Source organism: Bufo bufo, chromosome 10 (genome assembly GCF_905171765.1).
Source record: "Bufo bufo chromosome 10, aBufBuf1.1, whole genome shotgun sequence".
NCBI classification, from domain to species: domain Eukaryota; kingdom Metazoa; phylum Chordata; class Amphibia; order Anura; family Bufonidae; genus Bufo; species Bufo bufo.
The window spans coordinates 53,795,756-53,814,110 of record NC_053398.1 but is presented as its reverse complement, the minus strand read 5'-3'; the positions used below and the strand labels follow the sequence as shown (position 1 = coordinate 53,814,110).

Here is an 18,355-nt window from a genome sequence, read left to right as displayed (position 1 = left end):
ATATATATATATATATATATATATATATATATATATATATATATATATAATAAAAGCATAGCAGGCAACAAAGCATTTTATATAAAAAAAAATCCAATTTAAATAAAATATCAGATTTTATTATTATTATTTTTTTTTAATGATTGATTTTTATCCACCCTGGTTTTCGCACTGGCCACTATGTCTAATAATTGGCGCTACTTCTTGGTTTATACAAATCACTTTACTGCAGTTATATATTATTCTAAGCATGCCTATAATGTATAGACAACACAGGATCCACCATTCACAACAGGTGATTGGCAAAGCTTATCTATTCCAATGACCTCTGCACAGGTCACAGAGCATGCCTAGAAAACTCTCCCATAGAAGTCAATGAGGATCAGAAAATAAAAACAGATTAGAAAAAGAGGATTTGTGCCACTATCTGGTTTTAACTGGCAGATAAAAATTTTGGTGACACATTTCCTTTAAGGCAGCAATACTATAAGCTGTGGGAAACTATTTGCGTTTTAGTGATGTTCGGGTATGGAACACACTGACACACACTTACCTGAGCTGGAAAAGAGACAGCTGTAAACTCTTCAATATGGAAATAATTCTTCAGGGCTTCGCCAAGCTCTTCAATTTTACTTGCCACCGCTATATGGGGACACACAGGCAGAGAAACAGTGAAGACATTAATTTAGTCGCCAAATTTAAAATGCATATAATATAAAAAAAAAAGGACTTGGAGAAGATGAGACGCAGGTCACAGTAGTGAGCCAGCTCTACATATAGGAGAAAACAGCACCACATACCTCTCACATCTTCTGGGGGACAAGGTGACTAAAAATGGCAAATTGCGTGGTTTAGAGGTTTTTTTTCTGTTACGGCCTTCACCGAGCGGAAATATTTTTTTATATTTTAATAGCTCACACTTTTTGAGACATGGCGATATGTAATATGTTTATTCTTTATTGTTTGTAAATTTTTTATGTAAAACTGGGAAGGGGGCCCATTTAAACTTTTAGTATTTTGGTGTTTTTTTAAACTTTTTATTTAATAACCATTTCTTCCCTTAGGGACTATAACCTGGATCTTTTCATCCCTTGTCCTATTCACCCTGATCTCTATTAGGGTGAACAGGATCTCACATCTCCCTGCTGCTCTGTGCTCACAGCAGCAGGGAGCTGAACATGGCAGCCAGGGCTTCAGTAGCGTCCTGGCTGCTATGGTAACCGATCTGAGCCCTAGCAGTATAATCTGCCACTGCCACCACTGGAGGGGATGGGACCCTGTGGCCACCATATAACAGGGGGGGGGGGGGGGTTTAATTTGCACGTATTGCATGCCCTGTTATTGAGGCCGGGTCTGTGATACCGCTGCCTATACTTCTGTTTTACATTCATTGGTGGCGCAGTGGCGACAGCTCCTCCCCTCCTCCTCCCTGCTATATCCCCATTGGTGGTAGTGGCGGCCGTGTCACAGTGGAGAGGGAGGGACTCCTTCCTTCTAAACTGTGCTACCGAAGAGAACTTAGGCTGCGCAGGAGCGCGGCGGTACAGTCGCAAATGGCGACAAGACTAAAAAGTCTTGTCGCCATCTGCAAATTTTGGTCGCCATCTGGAGCCCTGAGCATGCTTCCTTTTTTCCTGTCAGTTTCTCATGAAATCCAACAGATACATTTTCAGCATGCCGCCATATCAAATTTTAAGTATTTGGAGGTACAGTAAGGCCCCTAAGAAGTCTATGTGTGCAATATTACTACTGCATGCATCCAGAAGGGCGTACAGAACCCATGAGTGGGCACAAGCCCTAAATCTACATTTATCAAAACAAAGTCAGCCTTGCTCCACACAATGATGATGTCAGGCTAGATATTTGACTTCTGATGGCAGTCATCACAACCACAGCGGGATCCAATGGCTGTCTAATGTTTCTGGAGATGCCAGTGTCCTGAATCTCCTGTTATAGTTTTCCCTGGAGATAAGCAGCTGCCAAACACGCAAACCAATGCTGATCTCCCTTCACTGGAATACTATGCATGTTACTTCAGCATGTTCCCTGATCACAGTCTGCAGACATCAAATCTAATATCTACGGCTATATTCACACCAAGTTACTCAAACAATAAAATGAAGACTATCAAAGCCATCAAATCATTTTCTGTCGTTTAACACTTACCATCTCTGATGTCCGTCAACTTCTGGAACATGTACTTGTATGATTTGGTCAGTGACTCCTCCTCTTCTAGGGTTATGAGTTCTACTTTCGTTTGTGTGCCATTCCCACCACTCCATGAAGTTCCTTGTACTCCTCCGAAAGAGGTCACCACTTCACCACGGTTTGAGCGAGAGCTGTACTTCTGTGATGGGGTGGCACTTATGCAGTAAAGACAGGGAATTTAGAAATGTGGCTTACTTAGATGTACCCACTTTTAAATTATAAATCATACACCAATCATAGCAATTTACCATTTCATGTCCCCCCCACGTGTTCTATATGGTAAGGTTGTCTATCCTGGCCTAACCATTTTAGTAATTCTACCATTAAATAACAAGAATGGAGCATCTTCCAATACAGCACTGTGCACTGCCTATAATGCTCCCTGCAAATATATGCAAAAATTGACAACTGGGCACGAACGTTCCCCTTATGAATAAGGGAATGGTAACTAGGGATCGACCAATATAGATTTTTTAGGGCCGATACCGATAATCTGTTAACTTTCAGGCCGATAATTTATACCGATATTCTGTGAATTTTCATATATTTTTTTTTTTTATGAAAAAATTCCTACACAAATCTGCTGCCACTAATGAAGATAACTCTCTCATTAATTCATATACAGGAGGCGGAAGCTGGCTGCAGAATCACATAGCCGGCTCCCGACCTCTATGAACGGTAGCGATCCGCGGCAGTTAATCCCTGAGGTGCGGGGTTAACTACCGCGGATCGCAGCTAACGCTCATAGAGGTCGGGAGCGGCTATGTGATTCTGCAGCCAGCTCCCGCCTCCTGTATATGAATTAATGAGAGAGTTATCTTCATTGGTGGCGCAGGGGCCACAGCCCCTCCCCTCCTCCCTCCTCATTGGTGGCAGCGGCAGCACAGGGGGAGGGAGACACTGCTTCCTTCTCCCCTGTGCTGCTGAGGGAACACTGAGAGCGCTGTCAGCAGCGTGATCTGTGTTCCCGATAAGTTATCGGAATATCGGCAAAATAGATGCCGATAACGTTCAAAATCCTGAATATCGGCTGATATCATCGTTAAAACCGATAATCGGTCGATCCCTAATGGTAACTGATCATTTACACAAAATATCAGCTGTACAATGCTCCCTCAGGATACAATATTTTCAACATACAATGGTCTTTTCTGGGCCATCGTAAATTGAAACTAGACTCAACCTACAATGTCTCAAACACAGATCCAACCAACATGGTAATTTCACTCGCACACTATTATTTGTTGTCTAGTAGCTCCCCTGTGGCACTAAATGTTCTGTATGTGCCCCCTGTCTTTGCCAAGACGAGCTGGAACCATGTCGTTTTCGATTTTTACAACCCAATTCTAGTAAATTCTGTGAAACACCTTTGGGATGACGATGCCCAATATATCCCTAGATGAATTGCTCGAGGTGTGTAGTTGCTAAAATAGGGTATTAGGGAATGTTTCTCATCTTTGGCATCTCAAGGTCTCTGCTATGAAATGAAACCTAAAAAAACGGAGGCCTCAAAATCAAGGTTACAAGACCAGTATCTGAGTCAAAAATATAGTTGATCATGGAGTCAGGCAGCATGTTATAGAGCAGGAGGAGCTGAGCAGATTGATGTATAGTTTGATTTGTTAAATTCCTGCTCATTCTGGGCTTTGAAGTCTAGGAGGCGCTCCTATCAGTGACTGACAGCTCTCTGTATACACAGTCATGGAGGGAAGGCTGTCAGTCAGTCACTGACAGGACCGAGTCCTGGACTTTAACAATCAGACTGAGCAAGAGATTATTAAACAAAATGTTACTGAATCTTTTCCCATAAAACTATTCATCAATCCGCCCAGCTCCTCCTGCTCTATAGCATGCTGCCTGCAGACAGCACTGCATTTTCTTGATAACAGTTTCCAAAAGTGAAAATAGTCTGCCAGCTTTGCCAATTTCCTATTCTCAGTAATGGCGTCTTCACAGCTACTCATCCCTTTAGACTCTGAGCACAGAGTTGTCTTTAGATGTTTTTAATCAGATCTCACAATTCTACTGCATCTCAAAAAGGGAAACTAGAAATACTGTTTTCATGGTGGCAACACTTCCATAGTATATTCACAAGAAGACTGGCTGCAGAAATCTGCATTCACATCTCCGTCAGATGATCCAGGTATCAGCAGGACAAAAACCGCTGCATGCGGCAGTATTTGTCCAGTCAAAACCTGGCATTCATGCAGGAAAGCGGCAAGACCACTGCCAGATACCATTACAATCAATAGGGATTGGGCAGTGACCTGCTGAATCGGGCAACGCCGGATACGATGAACTCCGGCAGGCTGTTCTCTGCCAGAAACTGTAGATGAGGTGTATGGGGCCTTAGAGCATTTTTCATACATATCAATGGGGACTGCGGAAATCTATGCATAAGCTGCAGAAATAACTCTATTTACATGTTTGATCAATGTTTTCAGTCACAAAAATTCCTGCAATAAATGTGCCACATGTGAACATACCAAATATTGCAGTGTTCTATTTTTCAGATTTACCATCTCCTGGACCAGGTTGGGATACACTGATCTATTAACGTTAATAGACCAATTTCACTGGATATCCAGGCTAAACCTACATGAAATGCGTATATACCTGGGTGAGAAGCTGGCTGGTGAAAAGAGAAGATGGGGGCTCCGATTTATGGCAGGAACACGTTTTGATTGTGGATTCTCTGGTGTTGATAAATTGCGTTTTTGGGATCCCTAGAGGAAACAAAGGAGGCACTCAATGACTGCAGTTTGATCAGATAAATCCATGCAACAGTGAGCGAAAGTACAAAACAACATGCAAACATTAATAAGAGAGCTTATTGCAGAGGATCTCAGACATGACTGAAAAACAAACATTCATGGTCTGTTTACTGAATCAATACAAGTGAAAGGGATCGTTAGTTACACAGGAGAGGAGCCGGATGAAGAGTCCTGGAAAAGAAGCAAATACAAATATCTTGGCCTGCAGATGTAATGTTGCTCACTGCCATTCCTGTGACAATCATTGTCTGCCTTGTTACTCATTGCCCAACATGATCTCAGATGCATTTGACTTCCCTATGTTATGATTTTTACTTTAACAACTTACAGATTTGGTGGCAACCAGAGTCATAATGCAATTTGGAAAAGAGATCCATACATTTCCATTATTTTCCTAGAAAGAAAGGGATGTAACTGAGCTCTTAACAAGCTCTGCCTGATACCACACGATGTAAGGCAGCTCTCCTTTAAGTCAATGTTCGACCCTTTAAACAGGCCTTGAGACATGACTTGGATAATAAATAAGCCAGCATCACATCTGCAGACAGCTGTCTCGGTACATCTGGTGGCATTAGAGGCGGAGTTCGCTAAGAGCTCATTTGCATCCCTTTCTTCCCAGAATTCCAGAGGAACATGTATGGCCTATAAGTCTCCTCATACTGACCAAGGCGCACTTTCCCCAAGGAGCAATAGTACCACCCAACTCATTTTCCTTGGCACTATATATAAAAAAAATTAAAATAAAAAAATTCCTGCAGTTTGTGCACTGGCCACTAGACTAATATTTTACAGACTGTTCTGTACACATCAGTCATCTCATTATCACCACTGGCAGGATCATAATGAAAGATACAACTTTAGGTAACAAAAGATAAGGTTATCGTCGCAACTTATATACTCCACGTCCCTAAACAAAGACCTCACACAAGTCACAAGAGCATGACTAGAAAAGTTTTACAGAAGTCAATGAACATCTCCTGTCTATCGGGTCTATAGTTCAAGTGGTTGCTCTCATAATAATGTGTCAGTAAATCTAAACCAATTAGAAAAAAAAAAAATAAGTTTCTCCATCTGGTTTTAATAAGAAAAAAAAGAACAATTACAGGCGACACATTCCTGAGGAAGGATGCTGCGGCAGGAATGAGGACATTTTTGGGAATATAGCTACAAGTATGCAAGGAAGCATTTAGGGTCATACTTAAACCATCAGGGTCCATTCACACGTCTGCAACTGTTTTGCGGTCCGCAAATTGTGGATCCGCAAAACACGGACACCGGCCATGTGCATTCAACATTTTGCGGACCGCACATTGTCGGCACTATAATAGAAATGCCTTTTCTTGACCCTTCCAGCAGACAAGAATGGGACAGGTTCTATTTTTTTGCGGGGTCGCCGAACAGAATTGCGGATGTGGACAGCACACAGTGTTGAAAATGAATGGGTCCACACCCCTTCTGCAAAATTGCAAAACAGATGTGGACCCATTATGGGGACGTGTGAATGGACCCCAATTATAATCATGGAAAACATCGATGTACCCAACACTTCTGTGACAGGGAGACAACATTTACACAGTTGACTATGTATAGATAGATCTACCCAACTTCTAGATTTTGGGTTCCTGTATCATAAGATTGAAGGGAACTTTTCTACATCTATGTGAAAATGCCTTTATTGGGGGTCATTTACCATGGACCAGCATTTCACACGCTGGTCTTAGTAAAAACAAGATTTTTGTATAACTTACCAATAAAATCTCTTTCTCGCTCTTCATTGGGGGACACGGAGACCATGGGTATAGCCATGTCCTCTAGGAGGCGTTGACACTAGATAAAGCTGTTAGCTCCTCCCCTGGCAGCTATACCCCCTCCAGCCTGGGGAGAGAGCTTCAGTTTGTGAGAAGCAAGTAAACCAACAAAACAATGTGGAACAGCAACAATGCCAAAAACCGAACCAGGTTCCAACCAGCAACAGCCACAACTGTGGCCGAACAACAATACCGGGTGGGTGCCGTGTCCCCCAATGAAGAGCGAGAAAGAGATTTTACTGGTAAGTTATACAAAAATCTTGTTTTCTCGCACATATTCATTGGGGGACACAGAGACCATGGGACGTCCGAGAGCAGTCCAACAGGGAGGGAAAAAACCACAGACCCATGAAGCAAGCCCGTGCAGTCAACTAAGAACTGTCGCCTGCAGACCCGCGGCCCACGCAGCGACCATAGATGCATAAGTATGCACCTGGCAACCGCTTGCGAACATGTGACCGGATCCACCTCACATTACTGTGCAGCCAAAGCGCGATTTCTCCTAACCCGAGAAAACGCCCATCACTTTTGGGGTGTGAGCCGTGACACCTAAGGGTGGAGCCCTGCTCCGATCGCAGTAAGCTGCATCACTGCCAGACCGAATCCAACATGCAGTCGCCCTTTGGGGGCCACCAATCCCCGTTGATCCTCCGGACGGAAAAAGGGGGTCCGTACGCCGAAAGGAACTGGAGGCTGCTAATAATGAGTAGAGCACTGACAACGTCCATAATGTGACTCCCTTCCGTAGGGCGCGAAGGAAAGGAAACCATATTCAGATCACAAGGCTGTAAAGAAGAGACAGAGGAGCCACATGTGCCGCTCCTTGAAAGAAGATTCCCACGGCACCAGGGAACCTGGAAGGCTGCCCAAGACAGAAGCGCCAACGCCTGACCCATCAAGGAAACAAGGGCTAAACAAAAAGATCCAACCCTTAAAGTAGAAGGGAGGGAGAAAAAAACCCAAAGTGAGGGGGACGTCTTGGCTTCAGAGAAGCCTCAGAAGGACCTGCAGGTCCCAAAATAGATACTGGCGATGCAGAACTCCTGTCCTGAATCAGTGAGGAAGATATCTGTCGGAAAAAAAACCTCCACGTAAGAACAGCGGTCTCAGTAGCCACGCAATCATTGAAAAGGTCACATAAGACTGAACCTCTTGAAAGAAGGACGTCTCTGAGTGGCAGTGACGTCTCCAGGAGAACGAGGTCGGCGTATCACGCACGACGAGTCAGTTACGGAGCGACTAGGATATGTCTGAATGTCCTCCATCCGGACCTTCCGTAAAACCCTGAGAAGGAGGGGAAAAAACTCCCGCCAAGGAGAACCAGGACCTCTATACAGAAGTAGCCAAAGATCAAGCGGCCGTGCCAAAAGAACTCCGCCTGAGAAGGAAACCAGGCAAGGGAAGTCACACTGCAATGCCAATCCCAAATCTCAGCAGAGGAGGGAACACCCGTAGAAGCCACCTATCCGGTGGTAAAGAGTCCACCGCCTAGCGAGGGGCTGTGCAGTAAGAACCCAAGCACATAGGGAAAATAATACCGCTACCACAGTGGTAGCCAGCGCTTGCCCCTGCAACGCAAAAACTGAGGGAGAGGCAAGATACTATCCGTAGAAAGAACCCTACCTGGGCGCTGAACAGGCGCAACTGCCAAGCTAGCTCCAGGGCAGGACACCTACCAGAGGGGGGTGTCCCACTGCAGCGACCAAGAACTCGAACATCAGCGACAAGCCGCCCTGTGAAGGAAAACAGGCTGTAGGAGCTAAATCAGAGTCGCCAGCATAACCACTTCCCCCAAGAATGGGGAGCGGTGGATAGAGCATTCGGAGTCAGCGAAAAGAGCCGACCCGCTGGAACGTACTCACTAGGCAAGTACAAAGGAGCATGTATTACGTATTGACGCAGACAATATCAGGACCGACCGGAGCAACAGAGGCCCCTGAAGATGGGGGGGGGGGGGTCTGTAAGACCCACAAGTGATGCTAGGAACCCCCTGGAAGACAGAGTAAGTCATAATCAGGTGCGAAACCAGCACCAAAAGGATGCAACGATGAATAGCCACCGTATCCACTGGTGTGGCACCCATATAACACTAGGGCAAGAGTGTCAGGCGCCTGCGAGAACCAACTGTAGCCACGCCCTCTTGGAAATAAGCGAAGGCACCTAGAGCCGTGGTTCCGCAGATGTTAGGTTACTCCTCGCTAGTGGATCACTAGCGGAAGGGGAAAATGCGACAGAAGCACGGTGATGTGCAACACTCCGCCTATGGAATAATAGCGGACAGTCGGAACCGTATTCAATGGTAGAGTAATTAGCTACCTAAGGAAAGTATGAGCATACGGCAAATACTGGTCAGTGGTAGGGAGAATACCCCACCTAAGAAGAGGGCGAATGCCCACAGCGAACTAGCGGATATGGCGAGTCCTGTACCCCGTGGAGTGCAATAGTGCAACTAAGGTGGAAATGCATACAGCACATAATGTAACCAGTGACAATGTCATCGCGCCACCGATGGATCTGCATATGGCAGGTCTCAAACCCTAAGTCATTGTACTTAGTCCACCTATGGCAGGGGACAATGTATAAGGCAGGCACTGTATCCTGAAGTAGTGCAGTTACACCACCAAAGGAAGTGGAAAATGCATACGACAGTACTGCAGGCCACCTAGACGCAATCGCTTAAGATTGCTTCGGACTCCGAATCAGATTCTCCCCTCTTCCTGGACGGACCCGCCCCAGTGAGGGAGGGTGTGTCTGAGCATGATTTTTAGGGAGGAAGAGTAGGGGAGCGGAAATATTTGAGGAGAAAAATTATCCTGCTGCGGTTCTCCTGCGCGTAGAACTACCCTTCAGAATCTCGTCCCTGGCAGTTGTGGACTGCGTAGGCGGGGACTTATCAACCAAACCACCCGAGGGTGGAACGGAAACTCCCAGAAGTCTTTCCACCGGGTTGCGAAGGCGGTGCATTATCAACCAAAGAACCCCGGAGGGTGGATGGGAGATTCCAGCAGACCCCACTGGATCGCGCAGGTGGATAATTATTAACCAACAACCAAGAGGGTGGATTGGGAATCCCAGGGGTCCTCCACTGTATGGGGCAGGTGGAGAATTTATCAACTAAACGGCCCCGTAGGACAGATTGGGATCCTGCAGGGATCCTTTACTGAGTTGCGCAGGTGGAGAATGATCAACCAAACGGCCCCTCAGGACGGATTGGGATCTTGCAGAGAAACTTCACTGAGTTGCGCAGGTAAAGAATAATCAACCAACGGCTCCGGAGGACGGATTTGGATCCTGCGGTGGTCCGTCACTGGATTGTGCAGGTGGAGAATCATCAACCAAACGGCCCAGTAGGACAGATTGGGAACCTGCAGTGGTCCTTCACTGTATGGCGCAGGTGGAGAAGAAAGAAAAAGTCCAACGGGAGCACAAGCCAGGATGTGGGTGCAAAGTCCAGGATGGGGTGACGGCAGTCCCCAATAGTATACGTAGAGAAAGCAGGACTGCACTCCAAGTAGTGATGAAAACAAAAAGTTTTATTCACCCATAGTATGGCAAATCTTGCAACGTTTCAGCTCACACGAGCCTTCCTCAAGCTATAGCTTGACAAAGGCCTCATTGAGTAGGCGGAAACGTTGCTGGGAATAAAGCTTTGGGGTCGTCACCCTGTCACCAAAAGCTGGAAGTGCTGCCTCGTCATTTGTTGAGTATGTATCGTGGAGGAGAAGCCTGCCTCTGTGGGGGAATTGCACGTGGTCTGACTGTGCTGCTGCTATTTTTCGCCCTATAAGACGGTGCGTCTTATAGGGCGAAAAATAGCAGCAGCACTGTCATCCACAGATCCCCCCCATAACAGTGTCCATCATCCACAGACCACCATTAGTTCCAAACCCACCAAAAGCACACCTTTTTGGTTAAAAACATTTTTTTTTCTTATTTTCCTCCCCAAAAACCTAGGTGCGTCTTATGGGCCGGTGCGGCCCATAAGATGCACCTAGGTTTTTTGGGGAGGAAAATAAGAAAAAAACATTTTTTTAACCAAAAAGGTGTGCTTTTGGTGGGTTTGGAACTAATGGTGGTCTGTGGATGACGGACACTGTTATGGGGGGATCTGTGGATGACGGACACTGTTATGGGGGGGATCTGTGGATGACGGACACTGTTATGGGGGGGATCTGTGGATGACGGACACTGTTATGGGGGGGATCTGTGGATGACGGACACTGTTATGGGGGGGATCTGTGGATGACGGACACTGTTATGGGGGGGATCTGTGGATGACGGACACTGTTATGGGGGGGATCTGTGGATGACGGACACTGTTATGGGGGGGGATCTGTGGATGACGGACACTGTTATGGGGGGGATCTGTGGATGACGGACACTGTTATGGGTGGGATCTGTGGATGACGGACACTGTTATGGGGGGGATCTGTGGATGACGGACACTGTTATGGGGGGGATCTGTGGATGACGGACACTGTTATGGGGGGGATCTGTGGATGACGGACACTGTTATGGGGGGGATCTGTGGATGACGGACACTGTTATGGGGGGGGATCTGTGGATGACGGACACTGTTATGGGGGGGGATCTGTGGATGACGGACACTGTTATGGGGGGGGATCTGTGGATGACGGACACTGTTATGGGGGGGATCTGTGGATGACGGACACTGTTATGGGGGGGATCTGTGGATGACGGACACTGTTATGGGGGGGATCTGTGGATGACGGACACTGTTATGGGGGGATCTGTGGATGACGGACACTGTTATGGGGGGGATCTGTGGATGACGGACACTGTTATGGGGGGGATCTGTGGATGACGGACACTTATGGGGGGGGGGATCTGTGGATGACGGACACTTATGGGCGGGGGGGATCTGTGGATGACGGACACTTATGGGGGGGGGGGATCTGTGGATGACGGACACTTATGGGGGGGGGGGATCTTTGGATGACGGACACTTATGGGGGGGGGGATCTGTGGATGACGGACACTTATGGGGGGGGGGGATCTGTGGATGACGGACACTTATGGGGGGGGGGGATCTGTGGATGACGGACACTGTTACAGGGGGGGGGGGGGGGATCTGTGGCTGGCACTGTTACAGGGGGGGGGGAATCTGTGGATGGCACTGTTATATATGTGCCATCCACAGACCCCCCACCCCATAACAGTGCCATCCACAGTGCCCCCCCCAGCCCATAACAGTGCCATCCACAGACCCCCACCCCTTAACTGTGCCATCCACAGATTCCGTGCCCCCCGCCGCATACAAATATAAAATGTATTATTGAATTAAAAGTTATTAAACATGCCCCCCTCACTCCTAATAGTACCGTATATCCGAATTTCTTCTGTATAATGCCGGCAGGCGGGGCGGGCGGCCGGCGCGTCCCTCAGTGACGTCACTTGTCTGCGCCGCCTGCTTCATTCATAAAGGAGGCGGCGCAGGCACGTGACATCAGGGAGTTACGCTGCCGCCCGCCCGTCCTGCCTGCCGGCATTATACAGAAGAAATTCGGATATACGGTACTATTAGGAGTGAGGGGGGCATGTTTAATAACTTTTAATTCAATAATACATTTTATATTTGTATACCGGCCCCCGCTCCGTACATCGCATCCAGCGATGTTAAACTGTCAGCATTCGCCCCATAAGACGCAGGGGCATTTTCCTCCCATTTTTGGGGAGGAAAAAGTGCGTCTTATGGGGCGAAAAATACTAATATATATATATATATATATATATATATATATAAAGGGTTAAGGCGGCAGCAGCTCAGCAGGGGGGCGGGAAGAACTCCCCCCAGGGACGAAGGCCGCGGCCCCAGCAAGCCGCAGCGCGGCTATTCAGAGATTGCCCTTCCCCTTCCTCCCTTGCTGCACCGGCCGTGTCACGGACCGGCCAGACTGAATGGGGACGTCCCCCCGCCGGCCGGAGCACTGATGCGGTGCATGGCCGATCGCGCTGTAGTTAACCCCTTCCGGAGCGGCACGACGGCATCCGCTCCAAGGGGTGTAAATGTGGGAGGTGTCGGGGAGCGGAGTCTCCTCCGCAAGCAGAGCTCGTCGCATGTGTAAACGGCCGCCCTGCCGGCCGCCATATTATTTGACCAGGGCGGCAACAAAAATCGAAGTGGTGCCGGCCGAACGCAGGGTGGTTAACCCCTTCCCGGAGCGGCGCGACGGCGTCTGCTCCAAGGGGAGTAAATGTGGGAGGTGTCGGGGAGCGGAGCTCGTCGCATGTGTGAACGGCCACCATATTTTTTAAGCAGGGCGGCAAAAAATCGCGTCCGGAGCACCGAAGCGGTGCCGACCAAACGCAGGGTGGATAACCCTTATTAAGAGCGATGCGCCCGGCATCCGCTCCCGAAGGGTGTAGTATCCACTGGTGGCACAAAGGTAAATGCTGCCTTGTCCGTGAGCGGAATATGTGCCGCTCCTTGCCGCGCTCTGCTCCCTGCATGTAAATAAGGCAACCTAATTTGGCGCCAGTAAGAATACCTCATCTATTAACCCCCTATGTCCCCTCAAATCAACCAAACGGCCTGTGCCGGAGGGGAATGCTGCAGGGGTGCTGGGCTGTGCTGAAGCCCTGTCTGTACGCAGACTATTGCCACCAAGAGGGCGGGGGGGGGACCAACCCAGAGGGTTAAATACTCACCTAGTCCCGTATACTCATCTCCTCTTCTGTCTTGCCGCCATCTTCACCCCTCCTCTGGTCCAGCAGGGTCACCCCTTCAGCTACTGGCACCGTAGTGGCAGGACGCTGGAAAAGGGGGGGCTTGAATGGGTGACCCCTTGGCTGGCGGGATGCAGGGGAGCGAGGCTGCCCTGGTCCACCTTGTCTTCTGTGGGGGAGGCAGCAGTGCGGGTGACCGGCACTGGCGCAACTCGACCCCGGGAGAACAGGGAGGCGAGGCGTCCATTGTTTTCCCATCTGAAAAAGGAAGGAAAAAAAATAAAATAAAATAAAAAAATCTTCAGGAGATCTTGGCTCCTATTGACACTAGAAAAAACTGAAGCTCTCTCTCCAGGCTGGAGGGGGTATAGCTGCCAGGGGAGGAGCTAACAGCTTTTACTAGTGTCAACGCCTCCTAGAGGACATAGCTATACCCATGGTCTGTGTCCCCCAATGAATATGTGCGAGAAAACCCCGCTGGCAGAAGATCGGACCAACTTATTGAGAGGTGCATGCCTCTTAATAAATATGGCGCAAATTCTGCCATCTGCACCAGAACAGAAATCTACTCCAGCCATGAGATGGAGCAGATTTCTGGTATCATCAATGGCAGTTTAACAACTAGGGTTGTCACAATATCAAAATTTAGACTTTAATACGGATACCAAGTGCATCATCATGATCCTTATACCAAAACGATAATTTGCCAAGGCACAAATGAAAGTTGTTTGTTGTAGTTTTCTAATCGATTGTACATGTGCGGCTGCTTGATTTTGCCAGAAAACTGCTGCTTCACCCATTAAAATCTAAAAACTCACTAGGTTTTTTTCAGCAAATTTGAGCTAGAAAACCAAGCCTAACATAACCTGTAGTAGTTCACACCATGTGACTGCGTCCTAAGAGGCACTAATATATGGTGTACTGTTCTGGTATACAATGGAGTAACTGGCTATTAATGAGGCATATGGAAGTCCAAGTGGATAAAACCATCTGCCTCACATTATTTGTATGTTACCCCATCAAGTACCTCCACATATAATGTGCAACATGGAGTTAAAATGCGGGATACATGATGGGGTTACTTACTATTAATGTGCAGCACACGGAGGTAATAAAGTAATAATACCATGTGCCTTGCGTTAATAGTAAGTAACCTTATCATGTATCCACACATTAAACCCATGTTGCCCATTATATGAGGACATGATGGGGTCACTTACTATTAGGCCTCATGCACACGATCGTGATGTGTTTTGCGGTCCGCTGCCCGTGTGTGTTCCACAATTTGTGGAACAGAACGGGCGCCCATAATAGAAATGCCTATTGTCCGCAAAACAGACAAGAATAGGACAAGTTCTATTTTTTTTGCGGGGCCACGGAACGTAGCAAAAGATGTGGACAACACACAGAGTGCAGGGCGCATTATTCGCAAAAACAAAGTTCGTGTGCATGAGCCCTTAATGTGAGGTACATGGAAGTACTAAAGTAATAACACCATGTGCCTCACATTAAAAATAAGTGACCCCCATAATTTATCTCACATAATGACAACACTGGGGTTAAAGGGGTTGTCGACAATATTCTACAGTTTTCAAACCAGCACCTAGTTCTGAATACTTTTGTAATTTAGCATAGCCACAGAGTTATTCCATAAAATGTATCAGTATAGCGCCACCTCCTGTTTATTTTTTCTTATTTCTTTGACCTGCTCACTGAGACGGCCGCACATGCTCAGTTTTATCCTTCAACTGCCTTCTGAGCTGTGATAGGGAGAGCATGGACACGCCCCCTTAGCTGCAGCAGAAAAGACACTCCCCTTGAGCTTCCAGCTTGGTATAAATCTAGAACAGCAATGAATGTGGAGATCTCTGGATCCATGTGAGGTACAGGACTGGTGCTAGCTTTGTTAGAAAGAGATTGTCATGTCCTATATGATGTCTGGTTTTCATTTTTTACAGTAGTCATGGGATAACCCCTTTAATGAGTCACATTAACCCCCAATACTCCTTGGCACTGTATTAAACCACTCTTAACACCCCCCCCCCCCCCATCTAGCTAGGGATGGGTCCTAAACATTCTGAGGCTACAATCACAAGAAAATGAAATACGAACGTGTGACAGAAGTGTTTTTTATATTTATTTATTTATTTATTTTACAGCTGTCACATGTACATTTTAAAGAACAATAATATAGTCTATGGGGGTTATTCCCACGGCAGTAGAACATGCTGTTATCGTGTCTGTTTTTTTACGAACCGACAGCCCTCATACAATTGAATGGAACCGTTTTTAACATCTGTTTCTAAGAAAGGAATCAGTGAAAAAAAATCCATTAAAAACTAGTGTGAATATAGCCTAATAGTGCTTGAAGACCCCCTGTCTATTTAAAACTTTTTTCCTCAGATACAGCAATAAAATGGATATAATGTTAGTGCATGTAACTAAATACCCCCAACCCCACTCACTCACTTTTGAAGGAGTAGAGTATGAATCTAGGAGATTTTCCTCTTCAGTCTCCACCTCAATACTGGAATAAGTTAAGGCCATGAAACCATTAATGCAAGCTGCAAAGTGTATGAAGGCAGCACAGACAGAAGAAAATACAAAGGATACAGCTCCTGAATGCTGTTAATGTCCCGGCTGCCACAATGTTTTTCTTTTTTCAAATTTGGACGTTTTGAATTTTTTCTGCTGAGAACCTAAAAGACAAAAGATAACACAGCGATGAAAGTTATAGCAACGTGGACTTCCAAACATCAAACTACATCCACTATTGTCCTGCAACATACACAAAGAAAATATCCAATCACCTTCAATCCCGCATCGGTCTTTCTTTACAACCTTCTAGCAATTCAGCACATGACCAGTGGAACCAATGAGTGGCCCCAGCGATCATGTGGCAGCTTGCAAACGGACAGCTTGGGGAACAGATAGGGCATCTACACTGGATCGAATCCAAGAGATGAGCACTACATTTTTTATTATATTATATTTGCTGATTTTTTATCCCTAGCAAACCACCACCACTAGACAGATTATATACATTAGGAATATTCCCTGTCTGTACACCCTGTTAGGGCACATGGACGTCACATGGAGGGTCTTTGAACTGTAATAAAAATGTAGGAAAGGCCACTGCATACCTCCCAACTTTTCAAAATTGCAAAGAGGGACAATATTTGCCGACACGCATTGCGGCAATATTTTTCATATTATGCCACGCCTCTAATTACGGACTCCATCAGAACTGCAGCAACTGGGGATCGGTTAGGTGACTAAGTTTTTTAATATTTTTTACAGCGGCGATTTGTGAAGTGGGTAGAAGGGCTGAATAAACATTACAAACCCAAATGAGTAAGTACATCTGAGCTCCGATACACGTCAAAGGTTCATATGGTAGGAGTCTCCCAACAGAAACCTGACAGAACAGGCTCAGGGCAAGCGGTGAACGCTCAGAAAGGGGTTATTGTAAAGGAAAATGGAGTCAAGCAGGATATATGTAAATCAAGATGTGAATTACCTTTAACCCCTCCCTGCCCTACTGTTTCAAGTACCTGGTTGAGGTGAATTAACAACATTAAAAGCACTGAAAGCGCTAGCTCAGTAGCTGTGCCTGCACCATTACTTGTAGCTGCCAGCTGTACTGTACTTCTTGTCCCTCTGATGCATTAGTCAATATCAACTGCAATTACAGTTACGATAACAGAATTTTAAGTTCGATAAAGAAGAAAAATACTGCGATACTCGATACCATGCAAAAAAAAAAACTTCTATATATCTATCTATCTCTATATCTATATCTATATATAAGAAAATAATGGCGGCACTGGAAAAAACACAAGGAGGGTGCTATGTCCAGGGATGTAGCAGCTTACCCCGTCAATTAGAGATGAAAAAACGGACAGCACTCCAAGTAAAAGCTAGTGGTGTTTATTCACCCATGTGGATGGCAACGTTTCAGCTCATACAAGAGCCTTTTTCAAGCTTGAAAAAGGCTCTTGTATGAGCTGAAACGTTGCCATCCACATGGGTGAATAAACACCACTAGCTTTTACTTGGAGTGCTGTCCGTTTTTTCATCTCTAATTATATATATATACACACATACAACGAAAGTTCAGGGCAGCACACCTTGTAATGGATGATTGGGTGCCAGCGATGAAAACACCTTACCAAGGTGTATGTTACAAAAGAAATGAAGACACCGCAGCACATCCGTTGGTGAAAAAGATTCAGTCCACTTGCTGCGACTTTTCTCAAGCAATGCATCATACAAAACTGTGGGTTTTGATGTGATCATGTCAAATTAACATACATAAGTGGCTATTAATAAATTGTACAGAAAATGTGCAAAGAAACATCTCATATGAATATGAGAAAAACATCGTGCCTGGAAAACAATACAGAAATTCATATATCAAAAGCAACCAGGAATGGTGATTATTCGATAGCATAATATAATACATAAGTGACAATCAACAGTATATAATCATCACCTGTATCAGTGCAGGTGTAAACAGACCCGGTATGGAATCAGGCAGGCTCGATGGTAGGCGGATACACTAATGCGGATAACACCGCATGGATACGGTGTCCCGGAACTAAAGCTGCGCATATCCATGATGTCACTCTGGGGATAATCACGTGATCCCGTGTGAAACATGGAACTGTATCTGCACATGTCCATGAGGTCACCCTGGGAATAATCACATGATCCCATATGGAAACATCACCTGACACGCCGCATAGCAGTTTACTATAGTAAGGCATATAATGCTAATACAAGCGTCTTAGTCGAAATGTAAATCAAAAGCAAAGGCTAATAAATCAGGATGTGACACCCCGGGTATGGTGTCGGGTGATGTACTATCTCGCGATG

At 46.2% G+C, this 18,355-nt stretch overlaps 1 protein-coding gene across 2 annotated transcripts in view; it reads right to left on the bottom strand.

Annotated features, from left to right (window-relative positions):
• The window catches only part of POLA2 (DNA polymerase alpha 2, accessory subunit), a 72,818-nt gene that overhangs the window by 35,764 nt on the left and 18,699 nt on the right, over positions 1-18,355 (bottom strand). For both annotated transcript variants that reach the window (XM_040409964.1, XM_040409965.1), the window contains exons 4-8: positions 16,091-16,176; positions 15,947-16,004; positions 4,825-4,934; positions 2,167-2,363; positions 554-642 (exon numbers count right to left, since the gene is read on the bottom strand). In XM_040409964.1, coding sequence (XP_040265898.1) covers positions 554-642; positions 2,167-2,363; positions 4,825-4,934; positions 15,947-16,004; positions 16,091-16,176 — 540 coding nt within the window. The remainder of the gene's footprint in view (positions 1-553; positions 643-2,166; positions 2,364-4,824; positions 4,935-15,946; positions 16,005-16,090; positions 16,177-18,355) is intronic.